At 41.8% G+C, this 23,186-nt stretch overlaps 1 protein-coding gene across 2 annotated transcripts in view; it reads left to right on the top strand.

The window, feature by feature from the left end:
• Nucleotides 1–23,186, top strand: part of DPY19L4 (dpy-19 like 4) — a 1,421,953-nt gene that overhangs the window by 325,530 nt on the left and 1,073,237 nt on the right. For both annotated transcript variants that reach the window (XM_044066538.1, XM_044066539.1), the window contains exon 4: nucleotides 6,202–6,292. In XM_044066538.1, coding sequence (XP_043922473.1) covers nucleotides 6,202–6,292 — 91 coding nt within the window. The remainder of the gene's footprint in view (nucleotides 1–6,201; nucleotides 6,293–23,186) is intronic.

Here is a 23,186-nt window from a genome sequence, read left to right as displayed (position 1 = left end):
TGTATTTGTTTTTTTTCTGGGGTACAGCAGTGAGTGCAATGGACATTTTTTTTATTATTTCAACTACAAAACAGCACAAGTATACTACTAGAACTACAACAGACACTTTTAGTGTAGCAGTTGTTTTAACACTAAAACATCATGGTTAATAGCTTACCATTTTTATGAGAAAGTGTTATAGAGGAAGTAAGTCATTGAACTTCTGGCTCACAGTTTTACTGCTCTAATTTGTTAAGCCAGTAACATATGCATGTTTTTATTTAGTTAATTTCATATTTTATCTCATCTAACTCCTCTCCAGCTGTTATCAGTAGTTGCTTATAGTTTCTCTGTTATTTTTGTTTTTCCCTAGCTTTTACACTCAACACACACACTCCCCTCCTCTTTTCCTAGGTTTTAGAAGCAAAGCATCTTTCCTTCCAGACTGCTTCTACCTTCTTTACAGATACTGCTCCAACTCCTGGAATAACACAGCGCAGTGGTGCAGAGGTAGCATTGTCGCCTCACAGCAAGATGTCCGGTTTGATTCAGGGGCGCCTTCTGTGTGGAGTCTGAGTGCCCTCCCTGCGTTCGTGTGGGTTTCCTCGAGGTACTCCAGTTTCCTTCCACATTAAAGAAATGTGTCTGGATTGTTTCTCCCCAGGCCTCCACTGAAAATTGGCTTCATTCCAAGTCAGACTTTCCTGGAAAACAAATGTTAAGTAAAAAATAAAACACCTGAGTTCTACAGCATAGCCAGTTTAAACTATGTTCCAAGCTCGTACCAGAAATTAGTCTTACTTTGTCTACTGTAAAGGCTACCTGCATACCACTGAGACCCCCCGCCCAACACTCACCACTTTGTTAACAACCTTTTCTCTCTCTGCCATCAATACCCAAGTGCCAACTCTCTTAGTTAGCTATACTCTTTTTTTTTTTTTTTGTTTTCTGTTTGTGGTTTCTTTTTAACTGTTTACACCAGTTACAGACCCCCTGCCAATCTCCTACTTCTTTCTGATCCAAAGGATCTGGCAGCACCTCTCCCTAAGCTAACAGTCCAACGCTCAAGCCACTAGCCAGTTGCCTTCAAACTGATGCTTATATGCTGTAATGGACTGAAACTTTTAAAATTCCAGCAAAAGGCATAAAACTAAAACAAACATTTGGCAAAACTGCTACCTACATTGTTACTAGCAATCACGGATAGTTTTTCGCTCACCTCTGCTGGGGCTCTACCCGCTCAATTTGCCCTAAGGGCTCACTCCCCTTCCCTTCCCCCAATTCCCACCCACCACCGCTATCTGTACATTTATTCATCCCTAACTCCTCCCACATCTCTTACCATCCAATTACACTACACCCCACCCACCACACACATTCCACTCTTAAACTCCCCACCCACCCAACACATATCTACTAAACCTAACAGCCCTAACTTCTCCCATACCACACCTTCACATTACACAACCACTTTCCAACATACTTCCGCACCACCCTTCACCTCCATAACTCATGAACTCTACTCTTCTAACCCAACCTTACTATTCAAACACAAAATCCTACCTATCCCACCTTCATATAACACACCCCTCCAAACTCACACCAACAAATCCACTCCCTACCACCACTCAGACTCTCCATCCCTATTAAACTACCTTATACTCATTCTCCACCGAATTTCCCTCTCACTCTTCGGTGACATTCATCCCAACCCCAGGCCCACTACCACCACACAAATCACTAACTCCCCTCCCACACACCCTCAAACTCCCAAATCTATTTGCCTGACTACATTCAATGCCCAAAGCCTTCAAAATAAAATCCATAGCCTCCATGCCTGGCTTTCCTACAACCACCCTGATGTAGTAGCCATCTCAGAGACCTGGCCTAAACCCTTCATAAAAGACAATGAAATTCTTCCACCAGGCTACCAAATGATTAGCAATGACAGACCTAACAAGAAAGTTGGAGGCGTAGCCATAATCTACTCTTCCCCCTATACCGTTACCCCGTACACCAGTCACATCCCAAACTTCATCAATGCCAAAATAACTATAGCTCTACTAAAAATCAGTAATCACAAGTCCATATGCATAGCCACCCTCTGTATACCACCAGGCAATAATATCCCAATACAAGAAGATATCCTGTCCTGGTTTTCCTCCACCATTAAAAATTAAGCCCATATCCTAGGTGACATGAACATTAACTGGGCCACTATAAATTCTGAAGCCCCATATCACATAGTTAACCTCTTCAACTTCACCAGCTAATAAACTCTCCTACCAGGCCAAACAAAGATGGGGCCTATGGCACCATCATGGACTGGATCTTAACATCCCATCCCAACCTAGTCTCAAATGCAGGAATTCTCCCAGACCCTCTCGGTGACCACCTACCAGCCTTCACTGACCATCACCCCCTCCTCTTCAAAAGCAACATCACTACATTGAAACTCATAACCTCTCCTACGTCAACCCTCAAATTTTCTCAGAATGTCTAAAACTTACTGGCTGGATCCCCGCCTAAGAAACCTGCCCCTCGAAAACACCATCACCTACTTCAATGAAACTTTCTTAAACCCACTCAACAACCAAGCTCCTGTAAGAACCAGACGTGTCAAGGCTAAAGCCTCTCCCTGGCTATCAAAAAGAAACTAAACTAACCATGCTCCAGAGAGACAAAAAATGGAAGCAATACCAAAGAAACAAACAACCTAACTCCTTACTTGAATTCAAACAACTCTGTAAAAAAACTAATAACTAGAGACCACAAAGCATACTACACCAAACTTCAATCCAAGCACTCAACCAACCCTAGAAAATTCTGGAACACCATCTCCTCCCTTGTCCACACAGGAAATAAAGATACCCCTGTCCCAACCCCAACCTCACCAATCCTGAAATCGCCACCCGACTCAACTCCTTCTTTGTGGATTGTATAGCTAAATTGTCCTCCTCCTCCTCCTTCCCTCACCCCCTTTTAATCCCAACCCCGCCTGCCCCCCATCCCTCTGATCTCATACTTCCTCCCCCTTCACCTAAAACTCATCCCCACAAATACAATTAAAAAAAACTACTTTTCCAACTTAAACATTGCCTCAGCGCACCTGCTAATGTACCATCAGCCTTCCTCAAAATATCTGCTGATAATATTGCCTTTCCCATTTCCATCTTAATAAACAGGTCCATCCAAGAATCCTATGTCCTTTCTGTCTGGCGACATGCATACGTCATCCTTCTCCATAAGGGAGGTAAAAACACTGATGCCACCAATTTCAGGCCTATTGCCATCCTTTCCCCACTCTCTCTAAAATCCTGGAAAAATGTTTCTATTCACAACTGAATGCCATACCTAAAGTGCAGTAACCTTCTCACCCACACTCTGTACAGCTTCCTCCCTGGTCATAGTACCATGACTGCCCTCCTTTCCTTTCTCGAGACCATTAACCAAGCACGTGACTCTGGCAGATTCGTATCTACCCTGTTCCTAGACCTATCCAAAGCTTTTGACACTGTTTCTCACCCCTTACTCCTGTCTCAACCTTCTCTTCTTCCATCATATCTTGGTTCACTAGCTACCTCTCCGAATGACAACAATCCATACAATGAAAATAGTCAACCTCTCCCTTCCTATAAACCCCCACCAGTGTGCCCCAAGGTTCTTTTCTAGGCCCTTTACTCTCAATATATTTATAAATAACTATCACCACACCATCCCTGATTCCTCACTAATCCAGTATGCTGATGATTCAACAATCATCTGTTCAGCATACTCCCCCTCTGACCTACTTCTAAAAACCCAATCAGCCTTCTCTAAAACTGAAGCCTGGATGCAAGGCAATCACCTGGCCCTAAACGCAAATAAAATTAAACTGATGATCTTTTCTCCCTCTAGAAGCTCCCCTGTCGACAAAAACTTCTTCGCCATATTCAGCCAGAATAACACCCCCATCCTAATTGTATCAAATACTGAACTGCTCGGTGTTATCATTGATGAACATGTAAAATTCAATAACCATATTCAAACTGTCATTAAAAAAAAAAAAAAAAAAAAAAAAAAAAGCAAGGACTCCTGTACAGACACAACCGCTGTACAGACACAACCGCTGTCACCCCCTCCACCAGAAAAAACCCTAGCCTCCTCCAACCTTCTCCCCTCTCTCATGTACGGTGCTCCTCTGCTAACCAGTCTCCAACTCAGCCTACAATCCAGACTAGAATCCTGCTAAATAAAGTAAGCAAATTTGCCATCAATTCAAAAAAACTCATTGCATCATTGCCACTGTCTCCATACTTTGCAATGGTTCAAACTACCTAATTCCCTGAAGTTCCTCAAACTCATCACTGCCCAGAAGCTCATCTTCAAACCTTCCAGCTGGCCCTTTCTCGCTACCGCCTTAGCCACCTATATTCCTAACCGCTTACTCAGATCAGAAAACCAAAACCTCTTAGAAATCTACAAACCCTCAAGACCCCCTGTCCAACTCCTGCTATCCTACTCCATATCTAAACTATGGAACTCTCTCCCTCCCCTCACAATACTCCAAACCACACCAACTTCAAATATCTCTTGTTCTCCCACCTGTCTTCAAAATGGACATGTTCATGCCACTGTCCAACATAACTTCCCCCTCTAACTACTCTCAGCTCCATCCCCTGCTACACCTACTTCCCATACCATTACTTTGTTTGCTACTACACTCCATTAAACCAATACTGGACAGCCTTTTGTTGCACCTTGGCTAACCTTGTTAAATGTTCTTACATCATTAAATATATCTAACTTTGTACATATAAAATGTCAACAATGTCCTATTATTTGTATTTCTTTGCATGATTGTATTATACCTCATAGGTATTGTGCTGTATTCTCACCTTGATTTAGATGATTATACTGCTTTGTGTATGCTTGTAATTGTTCATTGGAGCTTTTCTCCCCAGGCTTCCACTGAAAACGAGCTCTTCTTGGCCCAGTGTATTTCCCCGGTCATCAAACTGAAAATTAAATAAATAAATGAAATTTTCACACTCAGCCTGAACTAAGTAACTTGCTCAGACTTACACAGGTAGACAATGGAGTCTGAGGGAATTGTATGTGCTCAACTCTTTGTCGTTTCTGCTCTCTAAAAGGGGAAAAAAGGGTAATAAAGTCATCTCTTTTGGATTGCATCTCTTGCTACATCAAAAGTCATTACTGTACAAGCTCAGGCAACATCTGCTACATTCTTAAAGTTGCTGTTGTATGATGTATATGCAGTTGCTACGTTGTCTTCATTACATGCTTTTGCCAGACTTTATAATCTTGGTATCTGCTCAGTCTTCCTTTTGTGCTACAATTTTAAAAGGAATCTTATCTTTGTTCCACCCAGTATCTGCTGACAAATCAGTTCAGGAAGTGGTGTATGGACAAGACTTGAATACGGAAGTAATGTATCTGCCATAATGATGGTCCGTACACTGTAACGAACCTGCCCAGCAGTCCCTTTCCAAATTGTTGTTGTCTGCAGAGACATGGAAGAGCATCAGAGGCCTTGGAATTGACTGATTAAGTGTATTTTCCTTTATACTACATGTTGTCTCCTGAACAGTAGCAGAAATTAGTAATTTATACGTTGCTTCTAGTTGCTAAACTTGATCTGGAGAGGCTGGACAGTACATAGATATATTATAGGTAAGGGGAGAAGTTCGAGCCATTGAGAGATTCAGGCCTGCGAAGAAACTGTGTCTTTGGCACAGAGAACAAGTGAATCTATCGATGTGGTACTTGCATAACTGTACGATATAAATGCTTTTGATATTTATATTGGTGTTAATACTAAGCATGGTTTATTCAATAGTAGCTTGTATGTCTGGAACACTGAGCAAAGTTGCCCCTTTGAGCAATTCCTAGTTGCATATTACAATCTCAGGAATGAAGCTGGAAAGTTTGTACTATATACTGGTGCTTGCAAGTGGGGAGTGTTTTGCCACTGTGGAATGGTGCCTTGCTGCAGTGTTCAGTGTATGTCTAAACGTTCCTCTTTATTTTGAATATTAATGAGGCTTTGTAACAAGTTTCTTGAAAAGATGTGTCCGTTTATAAATCCTTTTCACCATGTGATACATGCATCTTAATTTAAGACGTAGACATTGCTAGCTGTATATGATTGAAATAAAATTCATCTGTGTTATAAAAAGCAGTGATAAATAACATTTTTGATTGTTTTATCGTTTGTTTCAGGACCTGGAAAGAGAAATTACTTTTCAGTCTGATAGCGGTTTTTACTATCATTATTATAAAAAACTACTAAAGGCTTCTTCATTTTCAAGAGGTAAGGTATATAGAAAAAATATTTTCTTTAAGAAATCTATAACCATTATTCTGCATGAAAAGATGTGTACTTGACATAAAACGTTACATTTTGATATGATGGTGTGAAGCGTACCTGGCTAATTTTAGACAATAGAGCTATGGATTTAAAAGAACATTTGTATGGTGACATTATACAGAAGGAAAATGGCATACCAGAAACATTTTTTGCAGGAAATATTTGAAAAGAGGTTATAATGTTGAATTATGAAAAACCTGAACATATTTTTACATAGAGTGGCTTGGGGGTAATTATATTGTCTGGTGGGGGGTGGCTTGGAGTAATTATATATGTCTGGTGGGGGGTGGCTTGGGGTAAGTATATTTGTCTAGGGGGGTAGGAGCAGGATGGTTAGTTTGCCTGATTATCAATGGAGCTTTTCAGGAGGGAGTTTCCCTGAACCTGCTGCTTTCACAGGGTGATGAGACCTCTGGTTTCTAATATGACAAGTGTGTGATCACAAGGCAGGTATTTATTAAGTTAGCATTAGTGCCTTGCCTTATATCCATGAGGATGCTGGACTTCAAGAAGACTGGTTTTGGTCAAATGAGAGAATTCTTAAGAGGAAAAAACATAGGAAGAAAGATGGAATGTGGAGGGGCAGTGACAGTAACATATTTTTTGTAGTACAAGAACAATTCCCTGGTAATTGTTTTACTAGGTTATATGTTTGTAGTACAGAAACAATTCCTTGGTAATTGTTTTATTAGGTAATATTTTTGTAGTACAAGAACAATTCCCTGGTAATTCTTTTACTAGGTAATATGTTTGTAGTACAGGAACAATTCCCTGGTAATTCTTTTACTAGGTAATATGTTTGTAGTACAGGAACAATTCCCTGGTAATTCTTTTACTAGGTAATATGTTTGTAGTACAGGAACTATTCCCTGGTAATTGTTTTACTAGGTAATATTTTTGTAGTACAAGAACAATTCCCTGGTAATGGTTTTACTAGGTAATATTTTTATAGTATAGGAACAACTCCCTGGTAATGGTTTTACTAGGTACAATTTTTGTAGTAAAAGAACCATTTCCTGGTAATTGTTTTACTAGGTAATATGTTTGCAATGTAGTGGTGCTGCGGTAGCGTTGTTGCCTCACAGCAAGACGTTGTCCCGTTCGATTCTCAGCTAGAGCGTATTCTGTGTTGAGGCATGCGTGAATCGGCATGCCTTCGTTGAAGGTTGTGCGTCAGGGCTGGTAACTCGGCACGTAAAAATCCACTACCAAACATTAGCTGAGCGGAGTTACGCTGTGGCGACCCCTAACCGGGATAAGCCGAAAGACACAACAACAACAACAGGAACAATTTCCTGGTAATTGTTTTACTAGGTAATATTTTTGTAGTACAGGAACTATTCCCTGGTAATTGTTTTGCTAGGTAATATTTTTGTAGTACAAGAACAGTTCCCTGGTAATTGTTTTACTAGATAATATGTTTGTAGTACAAGAACAATTCCCTGGTAATTGTTTTACTAGATAATATGTTTGTAGTACAAGAGCAGTTTCCTTGTAATTGTTTTACTGGGTAATATGTTGTAGTACAGGAATAATTCCCTGGTAATTGTTTTACCAGGTAATATGTTTGTAGTACAGGAACAATTCCCTGGTAATTGTTTTACTAGGTAATATGTTTGTAGTACAGGAACAATTCCCTGGTAATTGTTTTACTAGGTAATATGTTTGTAGTACAGGAACAATTCCCTGGTAATTGTTTTACTAGGTAATATGTTTGTAGTACAGGAACAATTCCCTGGTAATTGTTTTACTAGATAATATGTTTGTAGTACAAGAGCAGTTTCCTTGTAATTGTTTTACTGGGTAATATGTTGTAGTACAGGAATAATTCCCTGGTAATTGTTTTGCTAGGTAATATGTTTGTAGTACAGGAACAATTCCCTGGTAATTGTTTTACTAGGTAATAATTTTGTAGTATAGGAACAATTCCCTGGTATTTGTTTTACTAGGTAATATGTTTGTAGTAACAAGGAACAATTCCCTGGTAATTGTTTTACTAGGTAATATGTTTGCAGTACAGGAACAATTCCCTGGTAATTGTTTTACTAGATAATAATTTTGTAGTACAGGAACAATTCCCTGGTAATTGTTTTACTAGGTAATATATTTGTAGTGTAGGAACAATTCCCTGGTGATTGTTTTACTAGGTAATATGTTTGTAGTACAGGAAGAATTCCCTCGTAATTGTTTTACTAGATAGTATTTTTGTAGTACATGAACAATTCCCTGGCAATTTTTTGTAGTATAGGAACAATTCCCTAGTAATTGTGTTACTAGGTAATTTTGTAGTACAGGAACAATTCCTTAGTAATTTTTTTACTAGGTAATAATTTTGTAGTACAGGAACAATTCCCTGGTAATTGTTTTACTAGGTAATATTTTTGTAGTGCAGGAACAACTCCCTGGTTGGAAATATTTTTGTAGTACAGGAACAATCCCTGGTAATTGTTTTACTAGGCAATATTTTTGTAGTACAAGAACAATTCCCTTAGTAATTGTTTTACTAGGTAATAATTTTTGTAGTGCGCAGAAGTTGAGCTGTAATTTAGCAGCAGATTCTGCTCCTGTTTCATATTTCTGCTTCCTTGTTACACTAAGTTTATATTTTGAGCTGAAGTAAACAGTTAATTCTGTTATGGAAATGCTTTTTAAAGGCAGCTTATTTTAATATTTATGTTTTTACTATTTATTAATATTGGACAAACTGAACAACTTCTAGGATTCCCTCTCTCTCTCTATATATATATATATATATATATATATATATATATATATATATATATATATATATATATATATATATATGATTTTTACAGTGGAACATGAATGTTTCATTGCCACATTTCAGCACATTATCATGCAAATGAGCATAAACAGGAGAAATAAAATATAAATGCTTTTTAGGGTAACTTTTTTTTTTTGTTGCAACAGACCTCTGAGGTACAGACAAATGCCAGCCTTGTAACTCTCCCATAAGGACATTGGTAAGTGACTGTAACTCCATGTGAGAATGTTGGTCTGTTAAAGCCCCTGCAGAGGGCTAAGTGTGTAACATTGCTGTAGCAAAGTTTGGTGACATTGCTGTATAGGTTAGAAAGTTAACTGTAATCCTCAAAAATTTCTGCATGTATATTTCCATGAAGAAACAGCTTGTCTGATAAAGGAGCACGATTTGAGAGTTTTTTTTTATTCATCTACTCTTTAGTGATAAAAACAATTTGACCCAAACTAATTCCATGCAAATTAAATAGTAATTTTTCAGTTGAGTGATATGCAGTAATTACACTAACTCAACAAGGTTCCACCCTGACCATAGTGCATCCACTGCCTTAATAGCCTTTATGGACATGGTCAACAGGGAATCTGCAGTATTCCTTGACCTGTCTAAAGCCTTTGACACTGTCACCCCTTACTTCTCAACACACTGTCCGACTTAGGTTTTTTCCCTACCACAGTACGGTGGTTTCAAAGTTACTTACATAGGTTCATAGGTTCATACTAGGCTATCTGCCCGAGGGCATTTACAAGCCTAGCCCATAGTTTTGTGGCTTACGCCACCCCTTTAGTATGGGGAACTATACCCATTATTTTGCTGTGCCTCTGATAGGAAACAAGCCGCAAAATGGTCACATGAACTTCCCCCCTTCTCCTTAACCCTACAGGAGTCCCACAAGGCTCCATCCTAGGCCTCCTACTGTTTTAATATATTCACAGTCAACCTACATACATCCTTATCCCCTGAAGTGCTCATTCAGTGTGCAGACAATTCCACCATTATCTGCACCTTTCGCACACTTTCCAAACTACTCTCCAACATACAAAAGTCTTTTACTGCCATGAAAACCTGGCTTACAAATGCACAATCTTACCTTAACTCTATGAAAACCAAACTTGTCCTCTCTCACCAAAAAACCCACCTCTGACACAGATAAATTCAAAATACACTCTGCAGATAATACAGTTATTGAGATAGTACAGCACACCAAGCTGGAATCATTATTGATGATAAACTGAAATTCAGTCTCCACATCCAACAAAATATGAAAAAACTCACCAGAAATTAGGACTTCTGTACAGAAATAAACACTTCCTAAGCACCTCGACCAAAGTCACCCTGGCAAGAACTTTCCTGCTCCCCTCCCTATTCCATGGTGCCACTATTCTAACCAATTTACAAACTTCTATTAAGTCAAAAGAGAGCACTAACAAAGTGGCAAAGTTTGCCACAAAATCTAAATACCATTCACATCACTGTAGATCACTAATTCTGAATACCATACACATCACTGTAGATCACTTACTCTAAATGCCATTCACATCACTGTAGATCACTAATGAGGGCTACCATTACCAGTTTGGGATCTCCAATCCTACAGTCCCTGGTCCTGTGACCATTGGTGTTATGCACATCTTCACGTGCATGGGAGCAAATTAGTCAAATAGGATCACCAGCTCCTCCACTCATGGGATTTTACTCTCTTTTGCAACAGTTTCTTCCTTCTGTTGTACAGTTTGTTTATGGTAGGGGACTACCAGATTTGCTTCCTTTTTTTGAAGGATATCGTCTTGGTTCTGTTTGGGATAGCACGATCCATGCACATGTGTAAGTGCTTATAGAGTGCATTTATAGGATTCAGCAGTTGTAACTGTATTGCCCATCTGCATGGGTGTCATGAAGTTCACCACTTCTGTCTTAAGAAGCATGAAGTTGGCTTTGGAGAATTTTTTTACCATGGTTTCCTTAATGGGGGTGGGGGCAGGATGTGGATATGGGTCTAGAACAAGTCCCACTACAATTCTTTATAGCACAGAAGTCTCTTAAAGGACTTCTTATTCTTAAACCAGAAATTGGGTCTGTCTCACACAAGTTGTTTAATCTCATCAGCTAACACTATGGGCCAGTTACTTCTCACTATCTCACAGACCCTCTCTGTTTCACTTGGATAAAATAGAGGGATAGATGTAGGCTTCCTAGCAGACCTATGGGGTGTTTCGTCGATGGCCACAGGGGTAGAAAAATAGGGTCTAGCTTTATCTTGATCGCGATCTGTCAACTTCAAAACTCTTATCATGTATTCCTATACTTATACCCCCGTGCTGAAACTTCTAATGTCAGCACTTCTGTATCCTGAGAAAATCTGCCATTATTATTATTATTTCATTGCGAAAGCCTCATACCTTGTCTTTTTAAAACATTCCTGTACACGTACCAAGGGTGCATGCTATCTCTGTGCAGCAACCCATTCTTTTGACATGCTTTCCTGTATAGCCCAATGTCAGAAGTCAAGTCTGAATTACTAGTGATCCTCACATGTAGAAAATCAATTAAATCTCTTGAGTACTGAACAGTAAACCTCATAATTAGTAGTGCTGTGTAGATAGGTTGCAAATTGTTCTAAAAGACCTAGTGAGCCCGTTCATAGCATATGCATACCATCCACAAACCATCTGTCGAGTTTACTGGATGATCTAAATCGTCCAGCACATAACACATATTGATGTTCCCACTGGGCTAAAACCATATTGGCATAGCTATTAGCACATGGTGTGCCCATATCTGTGCCAGATTTTTGTAAATAATAGTCACCATCAAACACAAACATTATTTTCCAGCATAAGCTCCAAAAACAGATAAGATCACCACACTTGCTGTCAAACTGATGTTTGACATTAAATAATTAATTCAGTACCTTCAGTATTCAGAATGACCAGTGACCATAAATAGGGAAGGCAATGTCCATTTGTCCGTTGTAACCATCCAACAGTTTGTCATTTGTCCGTTGTAACCATCCAACAGTTTGTCCATTTGTCCATTGTAACCATCCAACAGTCTTTTGGTAGCAAACTGAAACAAATCCTCCAAAAAAATGCTGTGTGCCTTTACATACTGCCTCAGCTGTTTCTCCAGAAAAATAGAGGGAGGCTCAGTGAGGCAGCCCTCACAAGAAACCACAGGACTCCACCCTACAGAATTATTTCCATACAGCACGCAGAGGCATTTTTTTCAGGTAAGTTAACCGTAGTAAAATCAGCTTAAATTTGAAGTAATCAAACTTAATAATTAGAGGAAGTTTGGAGACTGCTATTTTCATTCTGTTTAATAAAACAGTAGCACTTTTAGTTGTATACATATATAGTCATCTCTCATTTTGATAGTTGAGAATAAAATGCTTTTTTTTTCTGTGATATGATATAAGTAAAGATATTTCAACATAGAGGTTTGTTATTTATTAAAATGTTGGGGTTTTGTCAGTAAGTACTTGTAAAGGCATAAATCCCCACAAAAGCTGTAGTTTCCTGAGGAAATTGTCTATAGAGTATTGGTAGCATTTTCTGTAGGTCATTTTTTGTGATCCCCATGCCTGTTGACCATTAAGCTGCAATGCGTCACACTAGCAGCCATGAGATGTGCTTCTGTCATAGCCTACCACCACCCACTGTAACAGATGTGGGCACGTGCATCACCACAGAGACATCTTATACTCTCCCTTGACATGTGTGTCCTTCTATATATGCACTCTGTGAGGGCTACCATCACCAGCTTGGGATCTCCAATCCTACAGTCCTTGGTCCTGAGACCATTGGTGTTATGCACATCTTCACGTGCATGGGAGCAAATTAGTCAAATAGGATCACCAGCTTCACCTCCCCCCCGCCACGCCTGGATGGGTAAGCTGGTATAAGCTGTTTACGTCTTCCTTCCCCAGTCTGGCTTTTCTAGCAAACATCTGAGCTGCTGATTGACCTCTGGTCAGCCAGAGGCCCATAGGCCCTCTTTGCCACAGAGTCTGATAAAATGTTGGTTACTTTACGTAGAAGGGGAGTTTAGAAAAAAAGCTGTGTTGATTACTCAGACAAAAAGACTCTGTTTAGTTGAAAAAGTTAGACTTTTATCCACGATCTGACCATCACCATCCCAAGGAGTAGTACTAACACAGTTCACAATAGAATGAGTAGAGATGCTTACTAAATTAACTTTCCTTAAGCTGGTTTGCAAAAGTGGTAAATCCGGTCATTTTAAACCTCCTTGTTTTGTCTGTATCTGCCATTTAAGGATTACATCCTCCTTGACTACCATCCATAGTTCTACTGAGCACCCATCCCAGCCAGGGATCTTACCTGTCACTTGCGTTTCCATCTGTGCCTTTTCTCCTCTGCTGCATTTGGTCTCATAAACATGCTGTACTTTCCTCCGATATCCTTTTAATTTGTAATCCCTCCAAAAACCTCTCTTCCCGCTCTGCCTTCCCTCTGTTACTATAGTGATGTGTGTGTACCTTTCCTGTTTCCCTGAGGTCTTTTACTACTTTTCCCACACTCTTATCTTCAGCACTGCTTTTTCTGTCTCAGCCAGATTGCTAAAGACTTCTGCTGTTTAGGGCTTTCTTCCTCATAAAACGCTCTCAGTGCCACGCTTTTCTGCTCCATCTCTGCTTTGTATTAGTCCTTCCATTTATTTTCTAATCCTTCCAACTCATTTTTATAGTTTCCCCCAACTCCCTCTTCTATCATGCGAATCTTTAATTATTTGCAGTTTTCCTTCCTCATCAGTTATACTCCTTCCCATTCCTCTCTATCTCTCTATCTCTTCTTGCAATCTTAGTTTTAACTCTGTTTAAATATCCGCACTCTTCTACTAAGCCCAGGGCTTTGCCTCCTACATGGCTGGTAATTTCCTTCCGCCGTCCCTTAATCTCTTCACTGTTTTCAGACTTCAGCCCCCCCAGTCTTAAATCTCCAGTGACGTTTGCTTCCTGTGTAATAGGAGTTTTGTAGCTCTGTTTCTACTAGTGAGTGATCCAAATAAATGGTGAGGTGCATCCAAAATTTTTGTAATAAGAGCTCATATTCACCTGTTGTAGACGCTCTATCCAGTCTAGGGTGAGTTCTGTATTTCCCAGAGTAGTGGGTGAAACCCTTCCCTTCTTGTGTGTTATGCCCCACATCAGTCCTACCATAGACTTCCATTATTTCTGTTAGAAGTTTTCCTTGCAAAGAAACTCAAATTCTCCTCAAGTCCACCACTAACATCATCCGTGGTACCCACCATGTTCCAGTCTCCAGCTGTAACTCCTTTGCTTTGCGTGAAGGCAGTTATTTCCCCCAAATCTGCTTCATGTCACACTTTTATCTTTGGTGGCAAGTATATATCACCTAGCCTGACCATTTTATTTCTCCTATCACCCCTCAACAATATGTATTTGGCTTTTTCAGCAACTTTTTTTTTTTTTTTTTCTACCTGCAGCTGTACCTGTCTCCATAATAATACAAGGACTCCTTTTTAACACTCTCCCATTAGTCTCACAAAATATCCTTCCAACTCTTTCTATCAATATGTTCATGTTTCTGCAAACACAAACGTGTTCCCTGCATGATTACTATGTCAGCTTCACTCCCTCTTGCATAGTCCAACACCCTGTCCAGCTTTCCTCTGCCATTGAGACCATTTACGACCATTTCCATTCCAGGATATAGTTTTTAAGGTCATTTACGGTTTGCATATTTCACCTTTACAAACCCCTCCACTGGTTCTCCTTCTCTTTTTGTGTCTATATCACGTTATCGAAATCTTACTACATCGAATCACTAAAGGTTGACCTCTAGTGATCGATGTAGTAAAACATCGAATAACACTTAGCGTAGGCAGGGGGGCAAACTCCTCTGCACCCCCCACACCACCCCTACTTAAATATTCCAACTCCGAGACCGCACTACATTGAGGTAAATGGAAATCTCCCCGTACAGAGATTTCTGTTTACCTGCACGATGATGTTCATCGTGTTACCCTGCTGCAGTCATCACACTTGGGTTATCCTGCTGTGAGGCGGTTCCGCAGTCGGCCTGAGTTCCAAAGTCTTGGTCCAACGTAGGTTGCTGTCGCTTCTTCCCTGACGTCAGTGTGCCAGGGGTATACAAGAGGCATCCAACGCCATTTTCTTCAGTCTTTCTTGTCGCGCGGTGCCCGAAGCAGAAGCAGTTCGCAAGTGCCAGTCGGCCGACACCTGAGATTTTCAATTCGAATTTCAGTCCGAAGTCTTCAATAAAGCTAAGTACCCCGTTGGGGAACCTTTTCTTGCCTCAGTCCGATGTCAGAAAAAGTTAACAATTGCATTTCTTGTGGGAAGCAAATACCTCATAAGGACTTCCATTCTTATTGTATTCCTTGCCTAGGCCCAGACCACGACGTCACAGGTTGTTGGTTTTGTGCTAGGTTTAATAAACGAACTATCAAACGCCGTTTTGACTTTGCATGGCATTACTTTGGTAGAAAATTTAATTATATCATGCTGTCGGAGCAGCCGATGACTGTCATGCATAAAAAATGCAAGGATAAGGACAGTCAGCAACAAGCCAGACTCCGAGGCCTCTGCTGGGCCTGTCGCCGGTTCTCCGGTTTTCAGTGAGGCGCCTATGCAGCCCCTGACGACCGCAGAATTGGAACCCCAGACAGCTGCGGATTCCCAAGCAGAGTCTACTAGGCCGACGCAACGATCTTCATTAGGCCCTTCCGACACCGGAGCCGAAGGAGACCCCGGTGCAGTGGAAACACCTTCGGTTGCAGAAGGTGTCTTCAGACCGACTACACTCACCATTAAATCTTATGCTAAGCTTAAAACTCCTTTAAAACCAAAAAAGACTGTACATCAGTCTACAGTTCAAGGCCCCATGCCTAAGAAACAGATGCTTAAGATGGCTGAAGATTTGATTACCCTAATCAGGGGTTCCCATCCCCCTCCAGATAAAAGACCAAGACAAGAGGAGGATTATGCTTCCTCTGACCAGGTTTCAATTTCATCAGATTCTTCTGGGTAACAGGATTACACTTTTCCCCCTTATGAAGACTCTGATGCTGAAGATTCTATTCATAGGTTCATAGGTTCATACTAGGCTATCTGCCCAAGGGCATTTATAAGCCTAGCCCAGAGTTTTGTGGCTTTCGCCACCCCTTTAGTTTGGAGGATACTATGCCCATTATTTTGCTGTGCCTCTGTCAAGCAGTGACACTGAGATAATCCCTGGGGTATATCTGCGATCTCCCATCCATTGGTCAAGATTTCTCTTGAACAAAGCCAGCGAGGTGCTCTGCCTCACATGTACCGGGATTTTGTTCCACAGCATAGGGAGTCTCTGGGTGATGAATCTCCAGCACGTCCTATTAATAACCGTGTCAAGGTTTAAGTCTCCCGCCCTTGTAGTTCTGAGGGATCTAGATTTTTTGAGGTGAAGCATGTTCATCAATTCTGGGTTGGACATGGCCTTGTATGTCAGGCACAGGTCACCTCTGAGCAGACGTTAAGCGACTGAATAGAGCTGGAGTTCCTTCAGTCGGGCAGCATAGGACATATTTTTGAGACCCTTTATCCTTTTGGTGAGGAACTTTTGGGGCCTTTCCAGTTGCTATTCCCTCAGCATCTCCCCCTGAAGACTACTCCTTTGGGGAAACTTTACATACCATGAGGGAACATTTCCACTGGGAAGGCCAGGACTACTCTGATTCTAAGAAAAGACTCCAAGAGTTCCTTTTACTACCCCAGCACAGACCACTTGCTATCCCTCCAGTTTTAGATATTGTGGATGATGTTTACTTGAGTCTAGTCTAAATCCAGACTCTCTACCTCCTGCTCCAGCCAAACCAGACAGATACTACAGAGTACCTGACTCACAGAAATTCCTTTATAAAAGCCCTGTGGCTGACCCAGAAACAATTTCCCAGGGTCCCAAGGGGGCTAAAGCTTCTGTGGCTAAAAATCCTGTGCCCTCTGAAAGGGATTCCAGAGCCCTAGATAGATGGGGAAAGAAAATATACACCTCAGCAACTCTGGCTATGAGAGCATTAAATTGTCAGTTTCACATGCTGAAATATCAGCAATTCCTAATGTCTCAATTAAAACAAAAAATGAGCACACATACTGAACAGTCTGAATTCAAGGAAATGCAGGATCTGTTGCATGCAGCTTAAACGGGTGGGGAGCAGCTCTTACTGGGTCTGTCATACGTAGACATGCTTGGTTAACCCTACCTGATCATGTTAAAGCAAAATTATTGGATACACCTTTACAGCAGGATGTATTCTTTGGTGTCAAAGCAGAAGAGGTTTTAAAGAAAATGGAGGATAAGGCAAAGTCTATGCAGACGGTCAAGGATTTTTTACAGGTACAACCCCCTCATTTCAGCAGAAATTGGCCAACAAAAAAATGGTCCTTTCCAGCTTCTGACAGATCACAGTGGGGCAAATACAGACACCCAAGGGGCAGAGGTCAGTCACAAGGCCCTTACAAACCTCGCCAATGGGGTACTGCTACCCAGAAAGGAGGAGAAGACAGGCCCCAAGCTAGCAGAAGACAAACACAATGACTCTGTCCTCAAACTACCAAGCAAATCTCTCCTGGCAGCTCCCTTGGGAGGAAAATTAGCATTTTTTGCAGACAGCTGGCACATCATCACAAAAGACAAATGGGTCCTAAACATTGTCTCTCAAGGATTACAGATTCCACTTTCATACCTTGCCAAGGATAAAAGGAATGCCAAATCTGCCACCAAATCAAGTGGGCAGAGGCACAAAAACAAATTACAGCTCTCATGGACATGAGAGCCATTCAACAGGTACCTACACAGGAGCAAGAACAATAATTTTACTCAAGACTCTTTCCAGTCCCAAAAAAAGACAAAGGTTGCCTGTTTTATTCAGTTATTACCTGTTTTTGCTGTTTTTAATAGCTTGAATTGTTTGTTGCACTTCCTTGTTTAAGTTTTGCTTAAAAGTTAAACAACAGGCTAATACACTAAAGTGTACTAGCTTTTGATAGCAATTAATCGAAAAACACAGCATTTATTGTATTTTGTGCCTATCTGAAAAAAAACTTGAAAAAAAACAAAAAAAATACTCTTGTTTTCCATACTTTCCTAATAGTTTGTTCCAGTGATCAGATTTTGCTGATCCCTGGGCTTTGTCTTGGTTCCTGTGTTTCTCCATTTTCCTTGTTTGGTCAGGGGGAAGTTTCTTTACTCACCAGTGAGAGTGGGGAGTACTGAGCTGCCTGTTTGTCCTCAGAGGAGTGGTTTAAGGCAATAACTTGTAGTTTATTGGCCATTTTGGGTCATTTCCTGTCTTTTCCAGCCCCCTGCTATAAAGCACGCTTTAGCGCGATGTAGCGTGGAGTTGCCACAGGAGCACACAAGAGCAGCGGCGGTTAATCGAGGTTAAACTATTCGGGCTACCTAAAGTCCACTCTTCAAATTTTCCCTTAAAACAGCCTTCCTTGAACTGTACTGCTGATCAAACCAGCGTATTCTATATCTAAAAAGTTCAGCTCTACTTGATTCTTAAGTAGACTATTCTCTATCTGTAAAGCCTAGCACTTGCTCCTAAAGTATTTTTTTACTTTGATATAGCACTTTTATTATACATAGTACCCCACCAGCCTAAAACCCCTTTTCGATCACCCACATCCCCCGGAGTATTTTTAAAGTTTTTGTCTATTCCTTCTAGCATGTCGAGGGATCAGTTGCTAGTGTCGTCTCCTGCTCAGCTGGTGAATCTGGGAATATTGAGGCAATGTTACAATTGTCTCATGTACACAGACAACCCTCTCCTTCTCCCACAAAACACAAATACATGCGAGAGATGCAACTATATAGCCAAACTGGAGGCTGAGCTCTCTCAACATAGGACTGGCAAGACCAGAGAGGAGGAGAAGGTAACCACACACACCACAAACCCAGTCTCACATAGTACTATCACAACTTCAAATCATACACATAAATACACAAAGACATACTCGGAGGCTCTGATCAAAAATCTACCAAAACAACAGAGGCCACCAAAGCATACACCCAAACAACTGCCACCTCAGGACACAACACATGCAACACATAGACCACATAGTCAGTGTGCCAAACAGTCACAGCCCTTAAGGCCAAACACAATGCCAGACACACTCGTCATTGGTGACTCCATAGTCAGACACACTGACGTCCCGCTCACCAGATTGAGTAAGGAGAAGGTCACAGTAAGCTGCCTGTCGGGCGCTAGAATCCGCCACATAACGCAAGCACTCAGGTCTCTCAACAGCAGGTACAAGTACGACTCTGTCATTGTCCACGCTGGTGTGAACGACCTGAGACGTACCTCCTTGGACTACATGAAAAGAGACATAGAGGAGCTCTCTGATTATGTAGCCCAGGCAGGTATGACCCTGACCTTGAGCAGTATCCTACCTTCACCAAGAATGATGCCACAATACAGAGACAAGATGATCAGCTTTAATAATTGGCTTAAACTCTGGTGTCATTCATAGGGGATCCAATGTCTGTCTGCCTGGGATGACATGCTGGACAAGCCACGCTGCTTCGCAAGGGATGGCTTGCACCTGTCACCCCTGGGCTTCCGGATATTGGCAAAGGCTCTTGCCACCCCCGTAGTGCCTTTTTTCGGCAAGGCTCAAATTCTAAACCTACCACCCTAGAACACAAAAAAGGAAAAAAACTAAGGGTAATGCTGCTCAATGCCAGAAGTCTCAACCTCAAGATGCAAGCACTCAAGGCCCTTCTCAGTATGGAGAACATCGATGTTTGTGCTGTGACTGAAACCTGGTTCAAGGCTCCTGAGAGCACCCCGGCACTATCAGGTTTTACCTCATATCATGCGTTCCGGCCCCAAAATCCGGACAACACCAAGAAAGGAGGGGGGGTGTCTATATTCATCAAGGACACCCACACCTCAAGGTTGGTGGCAACGCACGATGCATCGGAGACCATCCAGGTGCAATTAACCATAGGCAAGACTGCTCTGCAATTTGTAGCATGTTACAGGCCACCCTCTCAATCTCAGGAACCTCACATAGCTTTCCTGAAAACACTGGAGGGGATAAATGTATCCCCAAACACCATCATACTAGGTGACTTCAACTACCCAAGTATAGACTGGGATCACTACTCAAGCCCCAACACTCTAGCCCAAAGGTTCCTAGAGTTCATAAACTCAAATGCCATGGAACAACTAGTCACCATCCCCACAAGAGGAGAAAACATACTAGATCTCACCATCACGAACATGGGGTCACAATGTTCAACACCAGAAGTATACCCCTCACTGGTGAGATCAGATCATAAACTAATCTCACTGGAAGTCCACATCCCGCCCCCACCTGAGATAAAAAAGACCACAGTGAAGAACTTCCCAAAAGCCGACTTCACACTTCTAAAGACTAGTGTGGCCTCTTTTTTAAGGCCCCCGAGCCTGCGGAAACCATTACTCAAGCTGCTGAATCACTTACAAATGCCTTCTACCAGCACCTACAGGACTGCATGGATCAGGCAATCCCAAACAAAACAAAGACTCTTTGTACCAAAGGCAAGCGTCCAGTCTGGTGGACCCCAGCCATAAACAAGCTCTACAACAAAAGGAGGAAGCTACTACAAGATAGAGCAAAATCCTTAAAAGGTAAGACACCTTTGATCATTATAAGTAAAAAACTAAGAGCTCTCATAAAATCATCCAAGGCAAATTTTGAGAGAAAAATCGCTAAGGACTCAAAAGACAATCATAAGGCCTTCTTTAGCTATGTTAGAAACCTGGGAGGAAACTCCCAGATATGCTCAGAATTAGTTCAAAATTATGTAAAAATTACTGAACCTACAGACATTGCCAACATACTGGCTGACAGGTTCAGTGCAAACTCCCCCCCCCCCAAAAGGTGAGATATCTATACCAGAGGATTGTAGCCCCCCAAACATCTCTAACGCTCAGGTGAGAACTGCTCTCTCCAAGGCAAAAAACACAGCATCCATGGGACCAGATGGTGTCCCCGGTTGTGTGCTCCACGAACTCAATGAGGAATTAAACCCGCAGTTATGTCAGCTGTTTAATCTTAGCCTCACCTCAGGATACGTACCCAAGGAGTGGCGTACGGCAACTGTGGTCCCACTTCATAAAGGCGGTGCCTCCACCGACCCTGGAAATTACCGTCCCATCAGCTTGACAAGCCTGATCTGCAAAGCTATGGAGAGGATCATAATGGAACTCATAAATAAAGACATAGGGGACTTGCAGACTTTGGATCCAACCCAGTTTGGCTTTGTCAAAGGCAGATCATGCCTTTTAAACTTGGTTGACTTTTTCGAAACAGTCATCAAGGCCATTGATGAGGGAAAGGCAGTACACACAGCCTACCTCGACCTGGCAAAGGCTTTCGACACAATACCCCACTCAGGTATCATTGAAAAACTCATCAGCTTAAATGTAAACCCATACGTCACAAGATGGGTTGCAAACTGGCTAAGTGACAGAACCCACAGGGTCAGAGTTGCTGGCGCCATGTCAGACTCAAAGCCTGTCACAAGTGGTGTCCCACAGGGCTCAGTCCTGGGCCCACTCTTGTTCGGCATCTACTTTTCAGAAGTACAAGCAAACACAGGAGGGTTGTGGCTGACAGTTTGCAGATAACTGCAAACTGGGCGCCATAGTTGAGAACACATCTGACACAGATATCCTTCAGAAGGGTCTTATAGAAACGGATAACTGGTGCCAGAGCCATGGCCTAAAGTTAAACGCCAAAAAATGCATAGTCATACCCTTCAGGAAAAACAAGGTTACCCCTAGCTACCATATAGGCGGCAATCCACTAAGCACAGAAGAGGTTATCAGGGATCTGGGGACCCAGGTTGACAGTAACCTTTCGTTTGACACTCACGTTGCCAAAGTAGTTAGGAAGACCTTCTACATTGCCCACCTGATCATGAAGGGATTCACATCCAGATCAAGGGAGGTCATCATCCCCCTGTACTCATCACTCATCAGACCAATGATTGAGTACAATGCCCCATTCAGAATGTATCTGACCCGACACCTGCAGCAACTGGAAAGTTCCTCACCAAAAGGATAAAGGGTCTCAAAAATATGTGTTATGCTGCCCGACTGAAGGAACTCCAGCTCTATTCAGTCGCTTACCGTCTGCTCAGAGGTGACCTGTGCCTGACATACAAGGCCATGTCCAACCCGGAATTGATGAACATGCTTCACCTCAAAAAATCTAGATCCCTCAAAACTACAAGGGAGGGAGACTTAAACCTTGACACGGTTATTAATAGGACGTGCTGGAGGGACAGATTCATCACCCAGAGACTCCCTATGCTGTGGAACAAAATCCCGGTACATGTGAGGCAGAGCACCTCACTGGCTTTGTTCAAGGGAAATCTTGACCAATGGATGGGAGATCGCAGATATACCCCAGGGATTATCTCAGTGTCACTGCTTGACAGAGGCACAGCAAAATAATGGGCATAGTATCCTTCAAACTAAAGGGGTGGTGAAAGCCACAAAACTCTGGGCTAGGCTTATAAATGCCCTTGGGCAGATAGCCTAGTATGAACCTATGAACCCATTCTGGATCTTTCAATTCTGAACACCTATCTGCAAGTACCAAAATGCAAGATGCTAACACTACAGCAGCTTCTTCCCATGCTTGGCTAGTAACTTTGGACCTCAAGGAGGAATACCTGCATGTCCCTATCAGACAAAATTGCAGACATTTCCTCCACTTCATTGCAGGTTCAACGCATTATCAATTCTCTGCACTGCCCTTTGGCTTATCTACTGTGCCCAGGGTCTTCACAAAATGCCTGGCACCAGTAACTGCATACTGCAGACAAAGAGGAATTCAAATATACCCATACCTGGACGACTGCTTTATTCAAGCAGAAAGCAAGGACATTCTTTTAAAGCATCTGGCATTTGTCAAACACCTTCTAAGTTGCCTAGGGTACACAGTAAATGAAAAGAAATCAAAACTAGTGCCCTCACAAAACATAATATTCCTGGGTGCCAGCTTGAATACAA

This window comes from Protopterus annectens, chromosome 3.part1, assembly GCF_019279795.1.
Source record: "Protopterus annectens isolate FY-2018-M chromosome 3.part1, PAN1.0, whole genome shotgun sequence".
Lineage (NCBI taxonomy): Eukaryota > Metazoa > Chordata > Ceratodontiformes > Protopteridae > Protopterus > Protopterus annectens.
Note: the sequence above shows the minus strand (reverse complement) of the source record. Positions and strands in the feature narration are given on the sequence as shown.